Source organism: Aethina tumida, chromosome 1, assembly GCF_024364675.1.
Source record: "Aethina tumida isolate Nest 87 chromosome 1, icAetTumi1.1, whole genome shotgun sequence".
Lineage (NCBI taxonomy): Eukaryota > Metazoa > Arthropoda > Insecta > Coleoptera > Nitidulidae > Aethina > Aethina tumida.
The window spans coordinates 65,704,502-65,722,117 of NC_065435.1; the positions used below are offsets into that span (position 1 = coordinate 65,704,502).

General features: G+C 30.5%; 2 protein-coding genes across 2 annotated transcripts in view; both read right to left on the minus strand.

Moving 5' to 3' along the window:
* Nucleotides 1–3,510: 3,510 nt before the first annotated feature.
* Nucleotides 3,511–17,616, minus strand: part of LOC109608434 (Ig-like and fibronectin type-III domain-containing protein 2) — a 154,271-nt gene continuing 140,165 nt past the window's right edge. Inside the window, exons 7-24 of the mRNA XM_049961238.1 lie at nt 13,245–13,376; nt 12,588–12,755; nt 12,302–12,529; nt 11,923–12,242; nt 11,213–11,532; nt 10,721–10,937; nt 10,542–10,667; nt 8,029–8,356; nt 7,750–7,925; nt 7,473–7,611; nt 7,153–7,279; nt 6,902–7,094; nt 6,571–6,817; nt 6,245–6,514; nt 5,847–6,183; nt 5,547–5,782; nt 5,214–5,482; nt 3,511–5,133 (exon numbers count right to left, since the gene is read on the minus strand). Of these exons, the coding sequence (XP_049817195.1) occupies nt 4,933–5,133; nt 5,214–5,482; nt 5,547–5,782; nt 5,847–6,183; nt 6,245–6,514; nt 6,571–6,817; nt 6,902–7,094; nt 7,153–7,279; nt 7,473–7,611; nt 7,750–7,925; nt 8,029–8,356; nt 10,542–10,667; nt 10,721–10,937; nt 11,213–11,532; nt 11,923–12,242; nt 12,302–12,529; nt 12,588–12,755; nt 13,245–13,376 (4,034 nt within the window). The 3' untranslated portion in view covers nt 3,511–4,932. The remainder of the gene's footprint in view (nt 5,134–5,213; nt 5,483–5,546; nt 5,783–5,846; nt 6,184–6,244; nt 6,515–6,570; nt 6,818–6,901; nt 7,095–7,152; nt 7,280–7,472; nt 7,612–7,749; nt 7,926–8,028; nt 8,357–10,541; nt 10,668–10,720; nt 10,938–11,212; nt 11,533–11,922; nt 12,243–12,301; nt 12,530–12,587; nt 12,756–13,244; nt 13,377–17,616) is intronic.
* On the minus strand, nt 8,454–10,274 carry LOC109608433 (galactose mutarotase). Its single transcript, XM_020024858.2, has one exon. It carries the CDS (start codon nt 10,248–10,250, stop codon nt 8,502–8,504), a length of 1,749 nt encoding a protein of 582 aa, XP_019880417.2. The 5' UTR covers nt 10,251–10,274; the 3' UTR covers nt 8,454–8,501.

Below are 17,616 nucleotides of genomic sequence, written 5' to 3' on the forward strand. Positions count from 1 at the left end.
TATTTATTAATACATGTTAGTTTTTATGAATCAGCTTGGGCTTAAAATGCATTTAAGTTAACTATTGATTAAAAATCTGATCACACTTTAATAGAAATTCCAGTTATAATAACACTATATTATTATTTTATTAGGTCCACTAAAACCTCAGAGTTTACTGTTCCATTATTTTAACATTAAAAGTGAAGTGTGCACTAAAGTAATGTATTCATAAGTGTAAGCTTTTGAATTGCTCCTGTCGAGGATATATTATTTTCTATATGCTCTTCAATAGCAATAAATAAATATTTAAGATCTTTTTACTATAGCTTATAAACATAATATATATCTGAGCCAAAGTATAACTTCGCTTACGTTCGGGTAAGCTTCGTTATTAATCGAATGTATAGTGAACGGACTTTATATTCGTACACTCGCTAAAATGTACACCCGAATAACAGAATATGCGAAGTAGAACGATCCTCGTCCGCGGGTGATTTCGGGTGGCCAGCTGCTATATATTTTGGATATTGTATATATTGTCCATTATATAGTCTATATTGTTTCTGCACTTGTATATAGAATCTTATACACGTTAAACAATTCTTCAATTATTAGACAAAATTAGCTGCGTGTGGAAGTCACTAAGATGAATAATCTCAGAGGCAGGAAATCGTACGTATGCACTTAGACTAATTGATCAGGAATAATATTTCCACATTATTTGACTCATTAATCTCTAAAAAGAAGCCTGTCAACTTATTTTTCTGTTTGGTTTGTGTCACGTGCTCCACAAAGCAGATGGTTCACTTGGAACTGTCTATGACTAATCTATTCGCCATTCTCTTTAGACATTTTATATATATCGAAGAATGTTGAGTACCCATTTTTAGGAGATTGGACTGATGTGTCTGGAACATTGCTTGTAATGATCTGATCATGCACATACATGTTCAGGATTACATCCGTCATCGATTTCGGAACAGTTCGTTACATATAAGATCGTTGAAACATAGTCAGACAGACTTCCAGTAAAACTTTGGTTTATGGGCAGTTGGCATTCTAAAATGGAGAATCGAATGGAAACACTATCACATCTTGGTGACTAGCTGTATCTTCTAAAACAGCGTTTCTCAAACCTTTTTTGGCCCGCGGACCAGTAAAAATTCGCGGACCAGTGATATTTTTTAACAAAAAAATTTTACTAGGTATTAAAGAACTACTCTAGATAAGTTAATTGTAACATTTTACTCTACTACATCATTTACTTACAATAATATTTAAATGTAAAGATATATAATTATATATACATATAAAAATAAAGTATATAAAGCTTTAAAAAAAATCACAGAAAATTATAAAAAAATCACAAACTCATGGACATAGGAAGACAACAAAAAATTACATAGAATTAAAATTAGATTAAAATATTTGTATTTCATAATTTTATAAATTAAAATTTAGTTATTATTTTTTGATAAGTAAATTTTTTTCGCGGATAGAAAAAATTGTCTGGGGTCTCGTAAAATTTATCCGCCGCCGGACTAGCGGTTCAGAATAGCTGTCCTAGAGTATCTGTATCCATTACTTTGTTTCACCATATGATTCCACCACCGTGGAAAAAAAGTTTGATTTTTCTATCGTTGCTAGCTTAAGAAATCATGTTTCATCTGAATGTAAATAGCAAAAAGCTGTTAGGGAAGAAAAAACTATTATTCTGCAAGTATACGGTTTTGATAAATTTTATCATAACAGTAGGAGTATGTTACCCGATCATGTAAGTAACTCAGTATCAGAATAGTTGAGTCGATTGCAAAGTCTGAGTTGATAAGGATCTTACCGTATTCTACATTTTCTAGTAAGATAAGGGGAGTTGTTATCTCAATTACCCCAATGCCGAAATTACCAATAGACTAATGAAGCTTATTAAAAAGGATAAATGCTTCTTTTCGTATATAGTCATCATCATATTAGACTGAGGAGGACATGATACCAAATCTAGGTAAGAACTTCTCTTTCTTCAAAACTATCGTCTAATTAAATTTAGAAGAGCAATTTAGATATCAACCTAATCGTTGCCAGTAGCAGATTCTTTACAACTTGCTTTTTGCATTGTTTAGGGTTTCTACTGCCCTAATTCATTGGTCGCTCGTGCATTTAATTAGGTTCGATATTAGGGGACAGGCAAAGGTCCTCTGTTAACAAAAACTAATTCACTGTGTTTAAATTTATATTTTTTAATAGTTAACATTTTTTAAAATTGTAAAATTGAAGCAGGAAATCCGTGCACGATCATCGCGATTATTCGGGTGTACGATTAACCAAGTTACGCGGATGGTCAATAGTGTTCCACACTCGCCCAATAGTTCATTTGATAACGGAGTAACCGAATGACTCCGATCGTCAAGAGCGAGCGGTTTCGGGTGTCCAACGCCTCGAAAGATTTGGATTGGGACTACGGAACATTATTTTCTAAAGAAATTCAGACTTCAGAGATACGAATATTATATAAATATCTGAGTATCATCGTAACATAGCTCTTAATCTTATTAAATCTAAATTGGTTGCCATAGCAAAAACGCTGACGGCGAATGTTTGAAATTTAAATTAAGTAGTTACATATGTAGTAAGTATACACTGTTCATCTTTTGATAATTTAAATTATTTCAAAAATTAGAACATAAATGGTATTATATTGCATATATATTATCAAAATAAGATTTAATAAATAATAAATATAATAAAAATTCCTGAAAAAACTTTTATACAAGTAATAAAACTAATATTACAAATTTCCCTGGGAAATTAATAATACGAAATTAATTAAAAGTAAGAAACAGAATATTAACCGTTACATTTTTACAATCAGTTCAATGTCGGATCCCCTTCCTTCCTGATCGATAGCTCGTCATTTTTCTCTAAGGTCATTACCAAGCTCCTTCAAACTTTGAGGCTGGTGGTTTCGACAATAGATTTGTCGGATAATATACATTTGGGTTACTGGTTAATGATTTAATTTAATACACAATATTTTATAATTTATATTGCACTTATACAAAAACTCAAATTTAACAAATTATGATTAATTTTTTTAAACATAATTCTAACACATTGGGATTAATGGTTATCAATAATTTTGAATAAAAATAATTAAATGATTGCAAAGTTTTACCTTTCATATCTTTGTAAAGTCCGTTCAACAACATTCTAAAGAGCGCGTTTTACAACGTTTTTACTTTTTTACATCTGATGTCAACTTAATGATATACTGACTGTTGACTCTTTAAAGAGTTTTAATTGAAGATCCCGTTAGCGATTCCCAAGAAGCCCATCGTAAAACATGGGTTTTGTTTTAATTCTGGCCAAAGAAATTATTCAAAATATTTTTCTTTAAACAACTATAATATCATTATTTACCATTACCTTTTACTTATTTTAAAATATTAATTTAAAATAAAATTAGTCTTATTTTTCGGGTATGATTAAATAAAAAACTAAAATTTGGGGTAAATGATAAATTAAACAACAATATGGGATGTAATATTTATTTTTATCACTATTTGTTATAGATCATCTATGTTGTGATATATTTTACAAATTGTTAAAAATTATGTACAAAGAAATTACATCTAAAAAGTTCTCTACACATTTATTAAAATCAGATATACTATACATTACTTTTGTGGAAGGCACAAATCATGTATATATTTTGTTCATAATATATACATTTTACAGAAAATAACACCTAAGCTTAACAAGATGTGTAATCGTTTTAGACATTCACCTTTTACACATCATGTATTAACAAAGAACATGGTTTTAGTAATTTATAGAGTTCTTTGAAATAAGATTTCAGTCAGCAGTTGACTGCAAAGACTGATATTATATTTATTTCAAAAAAATCTCTTACTATGTAAACGACTAGAAATCAGGTAGATATTGTTGATATAAGAGTAGTTATCAAAGTTTGAAGGGATTCGTTGACATATACAAAGCGGTTACTGCGTTAAATATTGGCTTTAACCGGCATTAGCCCTTGCAGTCGTATTTTACGTAGACATTCATTTTAAAATTCATTCAAATTTAAGAGCAAATGTTTAGTATTGCTATTGGGGTAAAAATAACGGCAGAAAGGGTTATTTGCGCCTGTAATATAAAATGTATAAATCATAATAGATAATCTAGACTAATATTGTTTTTTAGACTTCAAAACTCCATCTAGAAATATAAAAACCATATTCTTCTTGCACCTACAAAAATCAGTAATATATTCTGACGGAATGTGGAATGGAATATTTCTTAGTTGCTTAAACGTTTCTAAACAATTATTGAATATTAGGCCTATTATACAAAATAATCCATTTTATCACTTTTCTTTATATTTCTTGATTGTTTTTCTTATATTCAGTTTTGCAGTTTTTTTTTGTTCTACACTATTCTAGCAACGTGATATATTCTAGAGTGTTTTTCATAGATTGACATATTATAACTATATCCATTATCCCAAGTATAACGTGTAGTTTTTATTAAATAAATCACATTTTTATAACCTAAGCTAATAAATTAACTAAATGAGGTATTTATTTAATATTATGAAATTAATAATATTAAATAAAATATTAAAACCAACATATTTCGATGTTCCAAAAATTATCAGCGTTTTATAAATTACTTGTACAATATAAATGTTTTTTGACGAAAATTAGGGTAAGATATTTAAAAAAAATCCTTTAACTTGAATGCCTAAATTTTATAATTTAAATTACATTAATATTAATGTAACTTTGTAAGTTTCAAATTGAAACTGAATAAAGTATTGTTGGCCCACAACCTTCCCAATAATTTTGGATAATTTTTGGAACAATTTTTTATACTTTACTATCACTATGACAATGTGTCATCATTTTTTATCTAAAATCTGGACTCATGACCTTCGTCAAGAACACTCTCATACTAAGGCTTTAATCTTTTGAATCCAGCTCCATCTTGACCAAGTTTTAATTCCTCATAGAGGGTGGGATTTACTTCAGTAGAAGTAGCTGGAACGTGAAGTGCTTCATTCTTCCAACCTGCTCCTCCAGAAGCAGTTGATACTGCTATTCCATTTGGCGCACCGTTTGACACTAACGGATTCTCACTTTGATTTTGCGGTACCTAAATATAAAAAATATTAGTATAAAATATTAAATAACTCTTATACGAATGTGTATATTTAATTTAATTATAAAATTAACCTGAATATGATCCATATTTACTTCTCGGAGGTAACTAGGATTTTCGAAAGCAATACCATTGGAATTTTTAATGCCTAGCATTTTCTTCGTCTTCACAAACCAAATTGCACCACATACAATACTAGCTACAACAAGTAAAGCTAAAACAATGGCTATAACGACACCAGCATGGCCTCCATCATCTCCGTGACTAGCTGACGATGTTACGTATTTTTCACCCATTGTGAACTTAATAGGGTCGGTTAAAGTGGAAGTTCCTTTGTGATTTCCTGTTAAATAAATTGACATCCACATTATTTATAATTTAAGTTAGAATTAAAAATAATTACATACCAGCTTTAACTACAGCCTCATATGTTGAACCATCCGTAAGATTTCCAATAATCAAAAAGTTGTCGGAAGTGTCACCCTTAAAACCATTTTTACCCGCCTTATCAATATTTCGCCAGAATACACGATATAGTTCAACAGTATGGGGATTTTTGGCTGGAGGATCCCAAAGGATTTTTATTGTATGAGCATCTACAAATTCGACGCGTACATTCTGTGGTGGTCCTGGAAGTTTTTCTCTGTAACAAGTAATTCCAATTTAATATTAGATTGCGCGTTGAAATATAAACAGCTGTTACTAACCTTCCCTCATGGAAACAACTCATTATTTGCTTGGTGTAGCTTAAGACGCACATTTTGTTGTTTAATATCGGTTCACCTCTACAATAGTCTAAGCATCTTCTAGGAACATTATTCTGAGCGCAGCAGTTTCTATGATCTGAACCATCCGCAGCACATTTCATTAGCTTATCGAAATCGTTTAAGCATTCGGGCTTATCAATGACGGCATCTATATCCAAATGGAAGGAGCAAGCATCCATGCATGAATTCGTTACGTTTTGTTCCAAACAACACTGGGTAACGTTGTTGGTTGCTGCAATATTACGGATACGCACAGATACAGGTTGGGTTGCACTGCCTAAAATATTAGTCACAATAATGAGCTCAGTTAAACAGAGATTAACATAGATTTAGATTACCGAAAGCATTTTCAGCATGGCAATAATATTCTCCTACGTCCATGTCCGTGATTTTATTTATTGAGAGATGCATTAAGTACTTTTCTTCCTCGTCTCTCATTTTAGATATCGATATATCATATTTTCCGCCTTGAATTACTGGTGTTCTATCTTCATGGTTTCTCCAGAAAATCATTTTTGGTTCAGGTTCAGCATCAACGCGACACTCTAACGTTACCGAGTCGCCCATATGTGCCATAGTTATTCCGCTGGCTTGTATATGTGGTCCATCTTTAAACAAATATACATTGTGTATTTGTTTAATAAAAATAAATAAACACACTTACGACTAATAGTAATTTTTCTGGACGCTTGCATGGGTGTTCCGTAACCGTTATCGGCGTAGCAAGAGATTTGATCCATGTCTCGAGTGACATTATGCACAACAGTTACCATATGTCTAGTTGTTTCTTGTCTTACAAGTCTTCCAGATAAGTACAAAGAGATTGTGGGCATTGGAGTACCCATAGCAATACAAAGAATTGTCATACTGCTACCTTCTATTACAAGGTTTATTGGATGAACTGTTGGAGGCTGGAAGAAACATATTTTATTGTCACAACATGAGATTATCTAAATAGTAACATGTTTCCAACGCTAGTATTTAAATTCATTTACCTCTACGAAAGCGGGGTAAGCAGGGTCAGTCCATGCAATCAATGTTTCTGAAGGCATACTCATTCCCTTCTCAGTAATTGCTGTGACATATACAATGTATTGGGTATTTGGATTCAAATCTGATATCATATGTGATGTTACGCTTGTATTAGTGATGTGGTAAGTAGTTTCCTGAGTTGACTTATGGTATAGTCTGAAAGTATTATAATCATATAAGACTGATACTTGTACAATTATACGACTACTCGAACCTATAAGTTATTTGTTGAGAGGGATGGCTAAATTCAGGTGGTTGCCAAGTAATAGTTACCCACGTAGCACTGTGACTTGCAACGGCTAAAGAATGAGGAGGCGAAGTAACTGCATTTACCCATTCATCTGCAAACAAAATGTTTATGGTTAGTTTGGGTGCTTAAGTGATTGTGAGAAATAAAAGGGCTAATTAGACAAATTTTCTTAGTCAATTTAGGCCGTTGCTTAGACTTATTAAGACACTTCAATCAAAATAAATTAATAAAACTATTTGGAAAACATAAGTATGAATAGTTTTATTGATTGTTCTATTACTTACTGGTTTTGACTAGTTTTATCACAATTATAGATGACGGAAGAGAAGTGCCGTGTTCGTTTCTTGATACTACAAATACATGATACATTTGGTTTTCTTCCAAGCCAGTGATAGTGGCAGTCGTCATAGTGGTATTAGTTTGCTGTAATATATCATAAGTTTAACTTGTTGTGTGACTCATCTCATGGTTTTTATTTTTTACAATTTAATTTAATTTGTCTAAATCATGCTTCTAATAGAATACTCTGTTTTCAAGTGGTTTTTCGTTAAGTGTACTTACGTTATCTAGTTTTAGTAAAGTTTCATGCATAGATGTGTTATCAACTTTTTGGTAGTGTATCACATAATCGGTTACATTCGTGCCCTCAACTGGTGGTTCCCATTCTAGCATAATAGTATTTTTATCAACTACAGTTCCGTGTAATTCAGAAATGGGGCCAGGTAGCATTCCAGTTCCTAAAAAGTTAGCGCCCTTAGATAAGATATACTGTGATTACAGTTTGGAAAAGATCAATATCATATTAATATATAATTTTAATTGCAACTTTTTTATATTTACCTTCTTCAAAACATTGAGCTATATTTCCTATATATGGAATGCATGTTGTAGCAGTACTTAATAAACTATCTACTATGACACCTGAACATAGAGACAAACAATTTGGTGGAACACCACGTCGCGTACAACATGTTCCATGGTTACGACCTCCTGCTCCACATCTGAGAAGCTTGTGAAATTCAACACTACATACACCTGCGAGCAGCTTCAAATCGCTCATGTTTGCATCATAAGAACATAATGGCAAACAAACGTTACTTAGCTGAGCTTCAACGCAGCAAGCTGTAACATTGTATGTAGATGCTTCTTCGATTTTCTCCTCTAGCAACTGAAAAAAATTAAAGAGATTCATATAACACATTCGAATTAAAATTAACAATATAGCGATCAGTTACTATTCAAAAATGAGCTAATAAAATACCGGACATATTTAAATATTTATATTTATATCAAATTCACAGATAAACGAAAAGTTAACGAAAATTTCTTTTCATCCATTTATGAGGATTTCCAGCCTTTATCCAAAGTTTGTACGTAATGTTATGCCTGTAAGTTTCTCCTGGATTTAACTCACAATTAGGAAAATTTGGAAAATTTATTGCATCCGGATAGTTTTGTGATTGCAGTGCAATGCCACTATGTGCTTTATATTTAGCACCGTCCTTTCCTATTATGTGATCAGGATTTTTATACCATGGTGGTACGTGATTTAAACGAGCTTTAAGTTTTTCTCGTACTTTGTTTATATGTTCTTGTTTCTTTTTCAAATTTTGAATTTTTCTGTTTTCTTTATTAGTGTCATCTTCAGTTGATATTGTGACGGGTGTATCATCATTTATCACATGAGCCACTGAAAGAAGTTTTCCGATAGTATCTTGTAATTTTCTACAACTCGGATATTCTTCTTTAGAAACAAAGTTATAAATAGATTTAAGATAATTCTTTTGAAGAGGAGTAATTTCAAATTTTGTCAGATTCAATCGAGAATTAGCGCGATCGACATTTTCGTTTACCTCAATTTTTACTATTAGATTTAGAAGTTGTTCGAAATTTCTCATTCTATCTATTTTTAACGAATCAAACAGTTCCTCATGAATTTTAGCGAATAATAACAGTTTTTCTTCTAGTTCGTTTGGTGTTTTGGTTTGTGATTTTGGTTTCGGCATAATCTGAGAAATATTCCATCGCTCACCAAAACCAAAATTATTTGCAGTAGAAAAATTAACTCCAGGTTGATTACTGTAAACTTCTAACATTCTTCCACTTGGCGGATGGAGGACTCTTGCAACAAAGCATATATCTTGCTCGACACCCCGATTTACACACAAATTTTGATTATATCCATCTTTGGCACGAAGCCCTATACGGCGACCTAATACTTTAGGCATTTGAAAATCATAATTAGTGTACACAACATTTAGAATTTCACCAGTGGGTAAGTCGTTAATTTTGGGTGTAAAACAGTTACAATTCAGTGCCAATACATGTTTATAAATTTGATCTGGACCAGCATGATGACCAGCAAGGTTAAAGTATGTTAGGTTTGACAAATTCACGATTGTGGGACTAGTAGTTTGTGCTTCCATATTAATGTTAAATTCATTTTTATTTGAAAGTTCAAAAGCAACTCTAATTAATAAATCACCCGGAAAACCATTGTCTAAATGTGGGGAGATGTGACTCATTATTACTTTTTTTCCCTTAACATAAACTGACCAAACTGCACGATCTATTGAGTCAAAACCACTGTTAAAATTGTGACCCTCCATGTTCTGCGAAAGCCAATATTGCTTTTTATCAAGCACAAATGTACCATGCCTGATGACATCAGATACTCTACCGATAGTTGCTCCAAAATATTGATGTGCATAAAACATATAACCTGCGAGATCAGAGAACCCAAGCACTATATCCTCTAATTTACCATTTCGGTCAGGCATTTTTATAGAAATTATTCGAGCTCCATAATTGATAACAGATACTTGAATTTTGTTGTGATTTGTCCAGGTAAATCGCTTCACAGTTTGACAAGATCCATTTTCGGCCATAAAAACTCCAAATACATCTTCTGTAAGCGTTATAACCTTTGTTTCATACAATTTTTTTTCAGTAGATATGTATGTTGCAACCGATTCTTCTCTTTTTACGTCTGTTTTTTCTAAAAAATCGTTTACCACTGTGAGCACCTTTTCAGATTCCGCTGGAATTATTTGGTTTTCCATTTATACAGAAATTTTGAAGATGAATGTGATACATGAAAATGTTAACAATGAAATAAACTTTAAATAATGTCAAATTATAAAGGTTATGTGTATTTATAAAACTGATATAATTAAAAAATATCATTAAACCAAAATATTTAATCGCGATAGCTTACCAAAGCAAAATTATATATTTTTGGAAAGTCAAGTTTTTGCGAACATTTTAAAGACACATTTTACCATAGTTTTTATTTGAGGTGTGAACGTTATATCAGCAAATTAAGTAAGTGTAGCATTTTTTATGATACATACCTTGCTCTCCGTTCTGAATGTTAGTCTACTACTGGGAGTACCAGTACCATGAGTGTTTACAGCTTCCACGTAAACTTCGTAATCCGTATCACTTTCAAGATCTTCTAATACAAAAGGACTATGAACCTACAAATTAAATATGATTATAACCCATTTACAGAAGAGATATGATTTCTTACTTTAGAAATCTCTTTATATTCGCCGTCGTCTAAATCAAACATTCTGATGTGTACATTATAATGAGTTACTGTATCTCCTAAGGTTTTTGGAGGAGACCAGTGGAGAATTGCATATTCTGTTTCTATATTACTTATATGAACCTGAGTTGGAGCACTTGGAAGTACGCCATAACCTTGTAGAAGGCAGTTTGTGTATTCTCCCATGTACCTCAAACATCTGTAAGTGTATGTGGATTAAATAAGACACTATACAACACATTTCTAAAAGTTATAAAATTTAACCACGATGAATAATTAAAAATATCAAATCGTATATCATAATAAATTCCTTAATTTGATTTTGGAAAAAAATTACATGTAAAATATATATTTTTTAATATTTTCTCTATGAAGTTACTTATATCTAATTCTATCAAGATGTTAAAGTATAATGTAATCGATTGGAAGAATTACCTCGGTCATTTTATCTGTGTAATCAATTTAATAACTTACTTAAAATAATTAAAATCAATACTGCTAACATTCCCTGTGCATAATTCCTGACAAATATCAGGAAGACCTCTGGCTTTACAACAGGGTGTATGGTCTAATCCGTTCGTCAAACAACTAAAGGTATCTGATGCCCACGGAGCGCAAATCATCATATCCGTAATTTCGACAGTATCAGTTTTAGCTGGGTCACAGAGTTTGTTGACGCAAGTACTATGTGCGATTCCCTTGTTTGTACAACATGATTTTATGTCCGGAAGTTCTGGAGCTTGACCCACTTTGGTTTGCTTCATTTTGCCTGGTGTCAGTGTTAAAGATCTTACCTAAAAAGAAATTCATATTAAATTGGTTATCTACGCAAAATGTGTGAAATCAGGAGAGTTTTTGCCTAGATGATAGTAATAGAGTATACATAATCCTCTTTCTTTGTTATTTATATAAATTTGTCTTCTCATCGGTCAACTTCGAATAAAGCGAATGGATATTCATATTAAATTGGTTATCTACGCGAAGTGTGTGAAATCAGTAGAGATTTTGCCTAGATGATAGTAATAGAGTATCCATAATCCTCTTTCTTTGTTATTTTTATTAATTTTTCTTCTCATCGGTCAGCTTCGAATGAAGCGAATGGATCAGAATTAATTAATATTCTTTAATGGGGGGCCACTTTTATGTGTTATGATCATATTTACAAAATTAGTGAGTTCTCTTACTTTGTAACTGGGTAGACTAGAACCGTGTCTGTTGCGTGCCGTTACGGTAACCTCGTACATAGTGAACGGCACTAAATTATTTAATACAGTTGAAAACTGGCTGCCAGGAACTTTGACGTTAATCATGTGCGATGTTGATGTTTTATTATTGGCGACGATCGGCTCCAAAATATGGTCATCAAATGTCTTCAGCGATGTCGCGTTAATTGAATATTCTGTTACTGAGTCACTGTTGGACTCAGGAGAGCTCCAGGAAACAATAAGCGACTTCTCCGTCAGCGCCTCCACTTCTACGTTCTCTGGAGCGCTGGGCAATAGTTCTGAACAAATAGTATAGGATTTAGATTATATTTTCATTAACAATAATACAAATACACACCAATGCCTTCCACTATGCAAGCTAATGTCTGTTCCGTATAGGCTGAACAAGAAAAATGGGTCTTAATATTATCAGTGATAGCGGTGTATTCGCCCCTGCACACGTCCTGGCAAATATCAGGCACTCTTTCTTGTATGCAGCAAGGAACATGATTTCTACCGTCAGCCATACATTTAACTATCGATGGGAAGTCCGATTCGCAGTTTTCTGGATCTTGACCAGTACTACCTGTAAAGATTTATTACAACTTGTGTTTTTCAAATTCAATATATTTCTTTTATATTACCTTCCAATATGCTTTGAATGTTGCAGAACCCTAAGCATGGCAAAGAGACATTTTGCGCAATACAACAATCTGTGTAATTATGATTTCTGCTATTGAAACTTTGAGGTTTGACATCATCGAAGGGAGCCTCAGTGGTGTTATTTGGTGGTAGCATTGATTTGGATAAAACTGTAAAAAAGCAAATATTGCTGGCCTTATATTTCATTTGAATGAAAAAGTCTTAAATTATGTATAATAAAAAATATTTGCATAAAACTTGATGTTAAATTGTGATTTATAAATTTGTTTTCAGAAATTATTTCTCATACCAATATATATATATATATATATATATATATATATATATATATATATATATATATACACACATTAATAAGTGACAATTTTACACAAACTATTTTTTAACATAAGACGAAATTTATTTAGAATTTAATAATATTCTTATTTTATTGTAACATAAGACGAATTTATATATATATATATATATATATATATATATATATATATATATATATATAAATATTGAAATGAGTAGTTTGTAATGCCAACAAAAACAGTTATAGTATCGGAATGTAAAATTTACGTTGAAAGAATACTACGATAATAAAATATACACAGTTATAGCTCACTTCTTCACACTGGAATACAGATGCTTACCACTTAGTTTATGAAAACTCCGTACGATGGGGTTGCTATTTACTTCGCACACATATATTCCGGAGTCCGTCGGCTTCGGACTTTTTATTAGAAGAACCCATACATCACCACCTGATGGAATCGGTTTTTCATCTGAAATAAAAGCCACAATTATCTACATCACCTTTTAATTAATTTAAATTTAATTAAGGATTATTTGATTTGATATTAATTAACTGATTTTCCCTTATGCAATTTGAATATTTATACTTTTAAATATACGTTCAAGTGTCTCATTGTCATAAACTATTTGGCTAAATTGTCCCACTTAGTTATGAATGTCATTTTATGATAGATAATAGTTTCAAATTTACCAACAGGAAAATAATACTTTTAAAAAATACTTTAAAATAATTAATAAATTAACACATATAAACTGTGCTAATTTTATATAAGTTATATAATTTAGTTAAAGATACTTCTAGTTTTTTATTTATCTTTATTTTAGTTTATTAGTTCTAATAGCTCAACTAATAACTAAACATGGTATATTATGTGACAATGGAGATATCTTCATCAATTAAAAACGAAGCACTTTAGTTTGCCTTAAATTCAATTTTGCACATTTATAGCTTTTAAATCATATTTTGTGTTCAAATTCCATATATTATATATTCTTATTCCAGTATTATTTCCACATTTGTTAATAAAATCAATCTGTATGTCTGAAAATTAAAATTGATGCTTTGTCACTGTAGTACAGAGTGCAGTGGACGTATCTAAATAAATAAACTGTGGATGTCCTATATTTCGATTATAGTATTTTATTATATTATAGTATTAGTTAATTGAGATGCCAAAGGCAACAATCACATTGTGTTTTGTGTTTTTAAGAACAATATTTTTCATGTATTAAATCTTTAAATCGTTTGCTTCATTGTCTTTAAATACAGAACAGAAATTATTCCGTTTTGAGTTTCACAATGTCTAGTTACAGAAAAATGTCTAGCACACCTAAATTTGGTGAATATAGTGTATGAAGAAGCAAATTAAACCCTAATTCATTGGAAATAATCAATTAAAATTACCCCATGTGTATGCCAAAAAATAGACCTTTCCAGAAGATGTAATTGTTCTTGTCTTCATGGGAGGCGGTTCTTCTCTTTTAATTCATTGTTTTGACTCGTTTTTCGTTTCATGTATGAATTGGTGGCCTCATATTTTTTTACTGAAATATCCTCGAGACGTTTTAGTTCAGTAGTGAGTACAACTTTTTCATGTACAAAAATTAGGCCAATACGATCATACCATTTTGTGGAATTGTTTAACCTTTTCTGGATCATACTGCCTATTTTTTAATATTTCATTGTTTTAAAAGACTGCACCAGCGTAAAATTCAACCTTTTTTGATATTGATTGAATTGGAACCTTTCCAATGAATCTATTGAATAATATAAAGATGGAAGTTTTACTGTGTTCTCAAAATTCACCGGGCATGATTACATTTTGTGGCTGTCAACTTTATACTAATTAATATAGCCCCTAGAAACTTCAGATTTAAGCTCTTTTAGGTTAATATTTTTGAAAGTATTTTTTTTAAACCGCCACCTATACGTCAGGTCGGGTACTTATAACTTTGAAGAAGTTGTCTCAGGCAAAGTTAGCAAATCATAACTATTATTTGTCAGGTTTGGTAATGTTTATGACATCTACACAAAAATGTAAAATAATTTTTATATATTTGAATTCACATCACTTGTTCTGTGTATGGATTCAACAAGATGAATATTCAAAGAATTTCCAATTTCCATTTATTAGTTAATAAATTATGAACTTTTCAAGGTACCATTTTTCACCACAATGCATCATTACATCCATAATGTGACTTATCTTTATGCAGACAATTTTGAAGCGACATTAAAGCAAATAATGATTCTATTGATTGAATTAATGAAAACAAAAATCAACAAAATGAAAGGCAAAACAATATGATATTTGAGACTTCAATCTAAACCTCTTTGGATACATTTTGTGAAACAATAATTACTAGTAAAAATTGACATTATAGAAAAAACTTTATTATATATATCAAGAACAGTAGTCTTTATAAACCGTATTATTTATTATTTACATCTTCACAAACACAATCCGTGATCCAGCTATATCATACTTATGTTGTCCAGCTTGTTGTTTATTTAAGTTTTCTGTATATAGACCCGATGAAAACTGAAATAATGACGTCCATCTGCATAAAAAATTCAATTTCAATTTCAGTGCGATGTTACTGTGCTTTATACGTCCCGTGAGTTGGGTGCTTCACTGCAATAAGAAATACGTTTCTGTATTATTTTACAGAGTTTATTTCCACCTCAAAACTTAATACTGCAATTCACTATAGAAAGAATAAAATAATGTTTTTTCGTAAAAATGATTGTTTAATTTAATTTAATATTTAATATCAAATAAATATATCAAAATAAACTATATTACCCATTGTGGTTTATTATCGAATGGTTACACAAAAGGCTGATGGGGTTTATTTATTTCAAAAACCCCTTTTTAATTCCATTCAATTTAGCCAGTCGAATTTAACCATCTAAAAAACAGTTGTTATTGTTAACAACTTAATTTAAGACGACAAAACTGGCAATCTAAATGTAAATTGTGAATAAACATTTATAAGGATGCCGCGTAGTAAAAAGTAAAAATCATGGCTCCAAGGATTTAATTTTTCCAGGAAGAAATCAGGTTATTTGTATGAAAATTGCTTTAATAAACGATGAAAATTCCATTATATATTATATTTTAATTAATAATTAGATTCACAATTGTTTTATCTTATTTTTTCTGTCATTAATATTGTTCTACCCGAATTATGTTTAATTTAAAGGTGTACATAAATTATTAAGAAATGGTAAGAGAAGAATGTAAAGATCATTTATCGGAAGTAAATAGAATGCAATATAAATTCCTGAAATATTGGAATTCAGGCCATTATGAACCTCCGTACTACTGAAAGTTTTCAAATAAAGCATTTTGTCGGCCTTCCTAAGAGATATTACAGATAAAAAAACGAAGTTATTACGTAACTTTTACATTGTCTTTTTAATTTAGCGATTATTAAAAATGAAATGCAGATTTAGGTCTTTCGTATAAATTAAAATGAATTTGGCCGATTTAATGGCAGAAGGTTCTAATAATGAGTTTTAATAATACAAAATAATATGTACTAATAAGTTAGATATAAAGAGAAATGAACAATTTGATTTAATATTTCTATGCTGTAAGTGGTTTATTAATTTTGTGTTGTCTAATTTTTTATTCATTAATTTTGCTGATTAATACTGAATAATTTTGAAGGCAATTTATGAACTTTTATTTATTTCATAAAAATATGAAACGTAAGTTTCTTCAGTATATTAATAATTATTTTATCTTATAATTAATATAATAATTATAATTATAATTTTCAAAATAACAAACACTTTCCTTGGGAAAACTTTTGTAATATTCCTTTTAAATCAATTTTGATAACGTTCATTAAATTTCCAGTTCCACTCTAAAAATTTTCATTTACAACAAACTTCTTAATGGAAGTTAAAAATGTTATATTTGTTATTTAATATACATTTTAAAAATAATTAAGGTTCATTATTTAAATTAAAGAAGTCTTTAATTACGTACTTGTAAATGAAAAGTAAATTTAAAATAGGTATTTTCTAAAGATAACATGTTGTGACGTTAAATGTGTTAATTATTTTTATTCGTAATTGAATAGAATGTTCATAAAAATGTATTGTAAATAAAAAAATTAATTAAAATTTGAATGTAAAAAATTAAATCACAGGTCGTTACGCCGTTCACACGTCTAAAGATTTTTTAAAAGACGCCGCAGATATGTTCTAATTTAATGCACAAAAAATTCCGAGTAACTAAGCGTAAACTTTTCAGCAAGTTATTATTATGGCCTATCCGCCACGAAAGATATCGCTCTCTGCACTCAACTTCGTTATTAAAAGTTCAATTGCAAATTTTCCGATATAGTTTTTTCCCGTCCGTCTTTTCTATCTAAAATTAAATCTCAGTTTATCACAGTGATAAAAAAACAACACGGCGGCAATTGGAATTTTACTGCAGAGAACTCGTCTAATTCACTTACATGGGGGTAAAATATAATGGCATTTTTTCCGATATTCCACTCTGTGTTATTGAATTAGACGAGTTAAGTACTATAATTATTTATTGGTTATAAATTAAATATCCGGATGTATAAACACACATGGACCTCAGTATTTTTAACATATTATTATATTGAGGGTCATAAATATAAACTTTTCCACACATTTTTGAATAAAATAATAGCAACGCTATTGCGTTCAGAATTTTTACATTA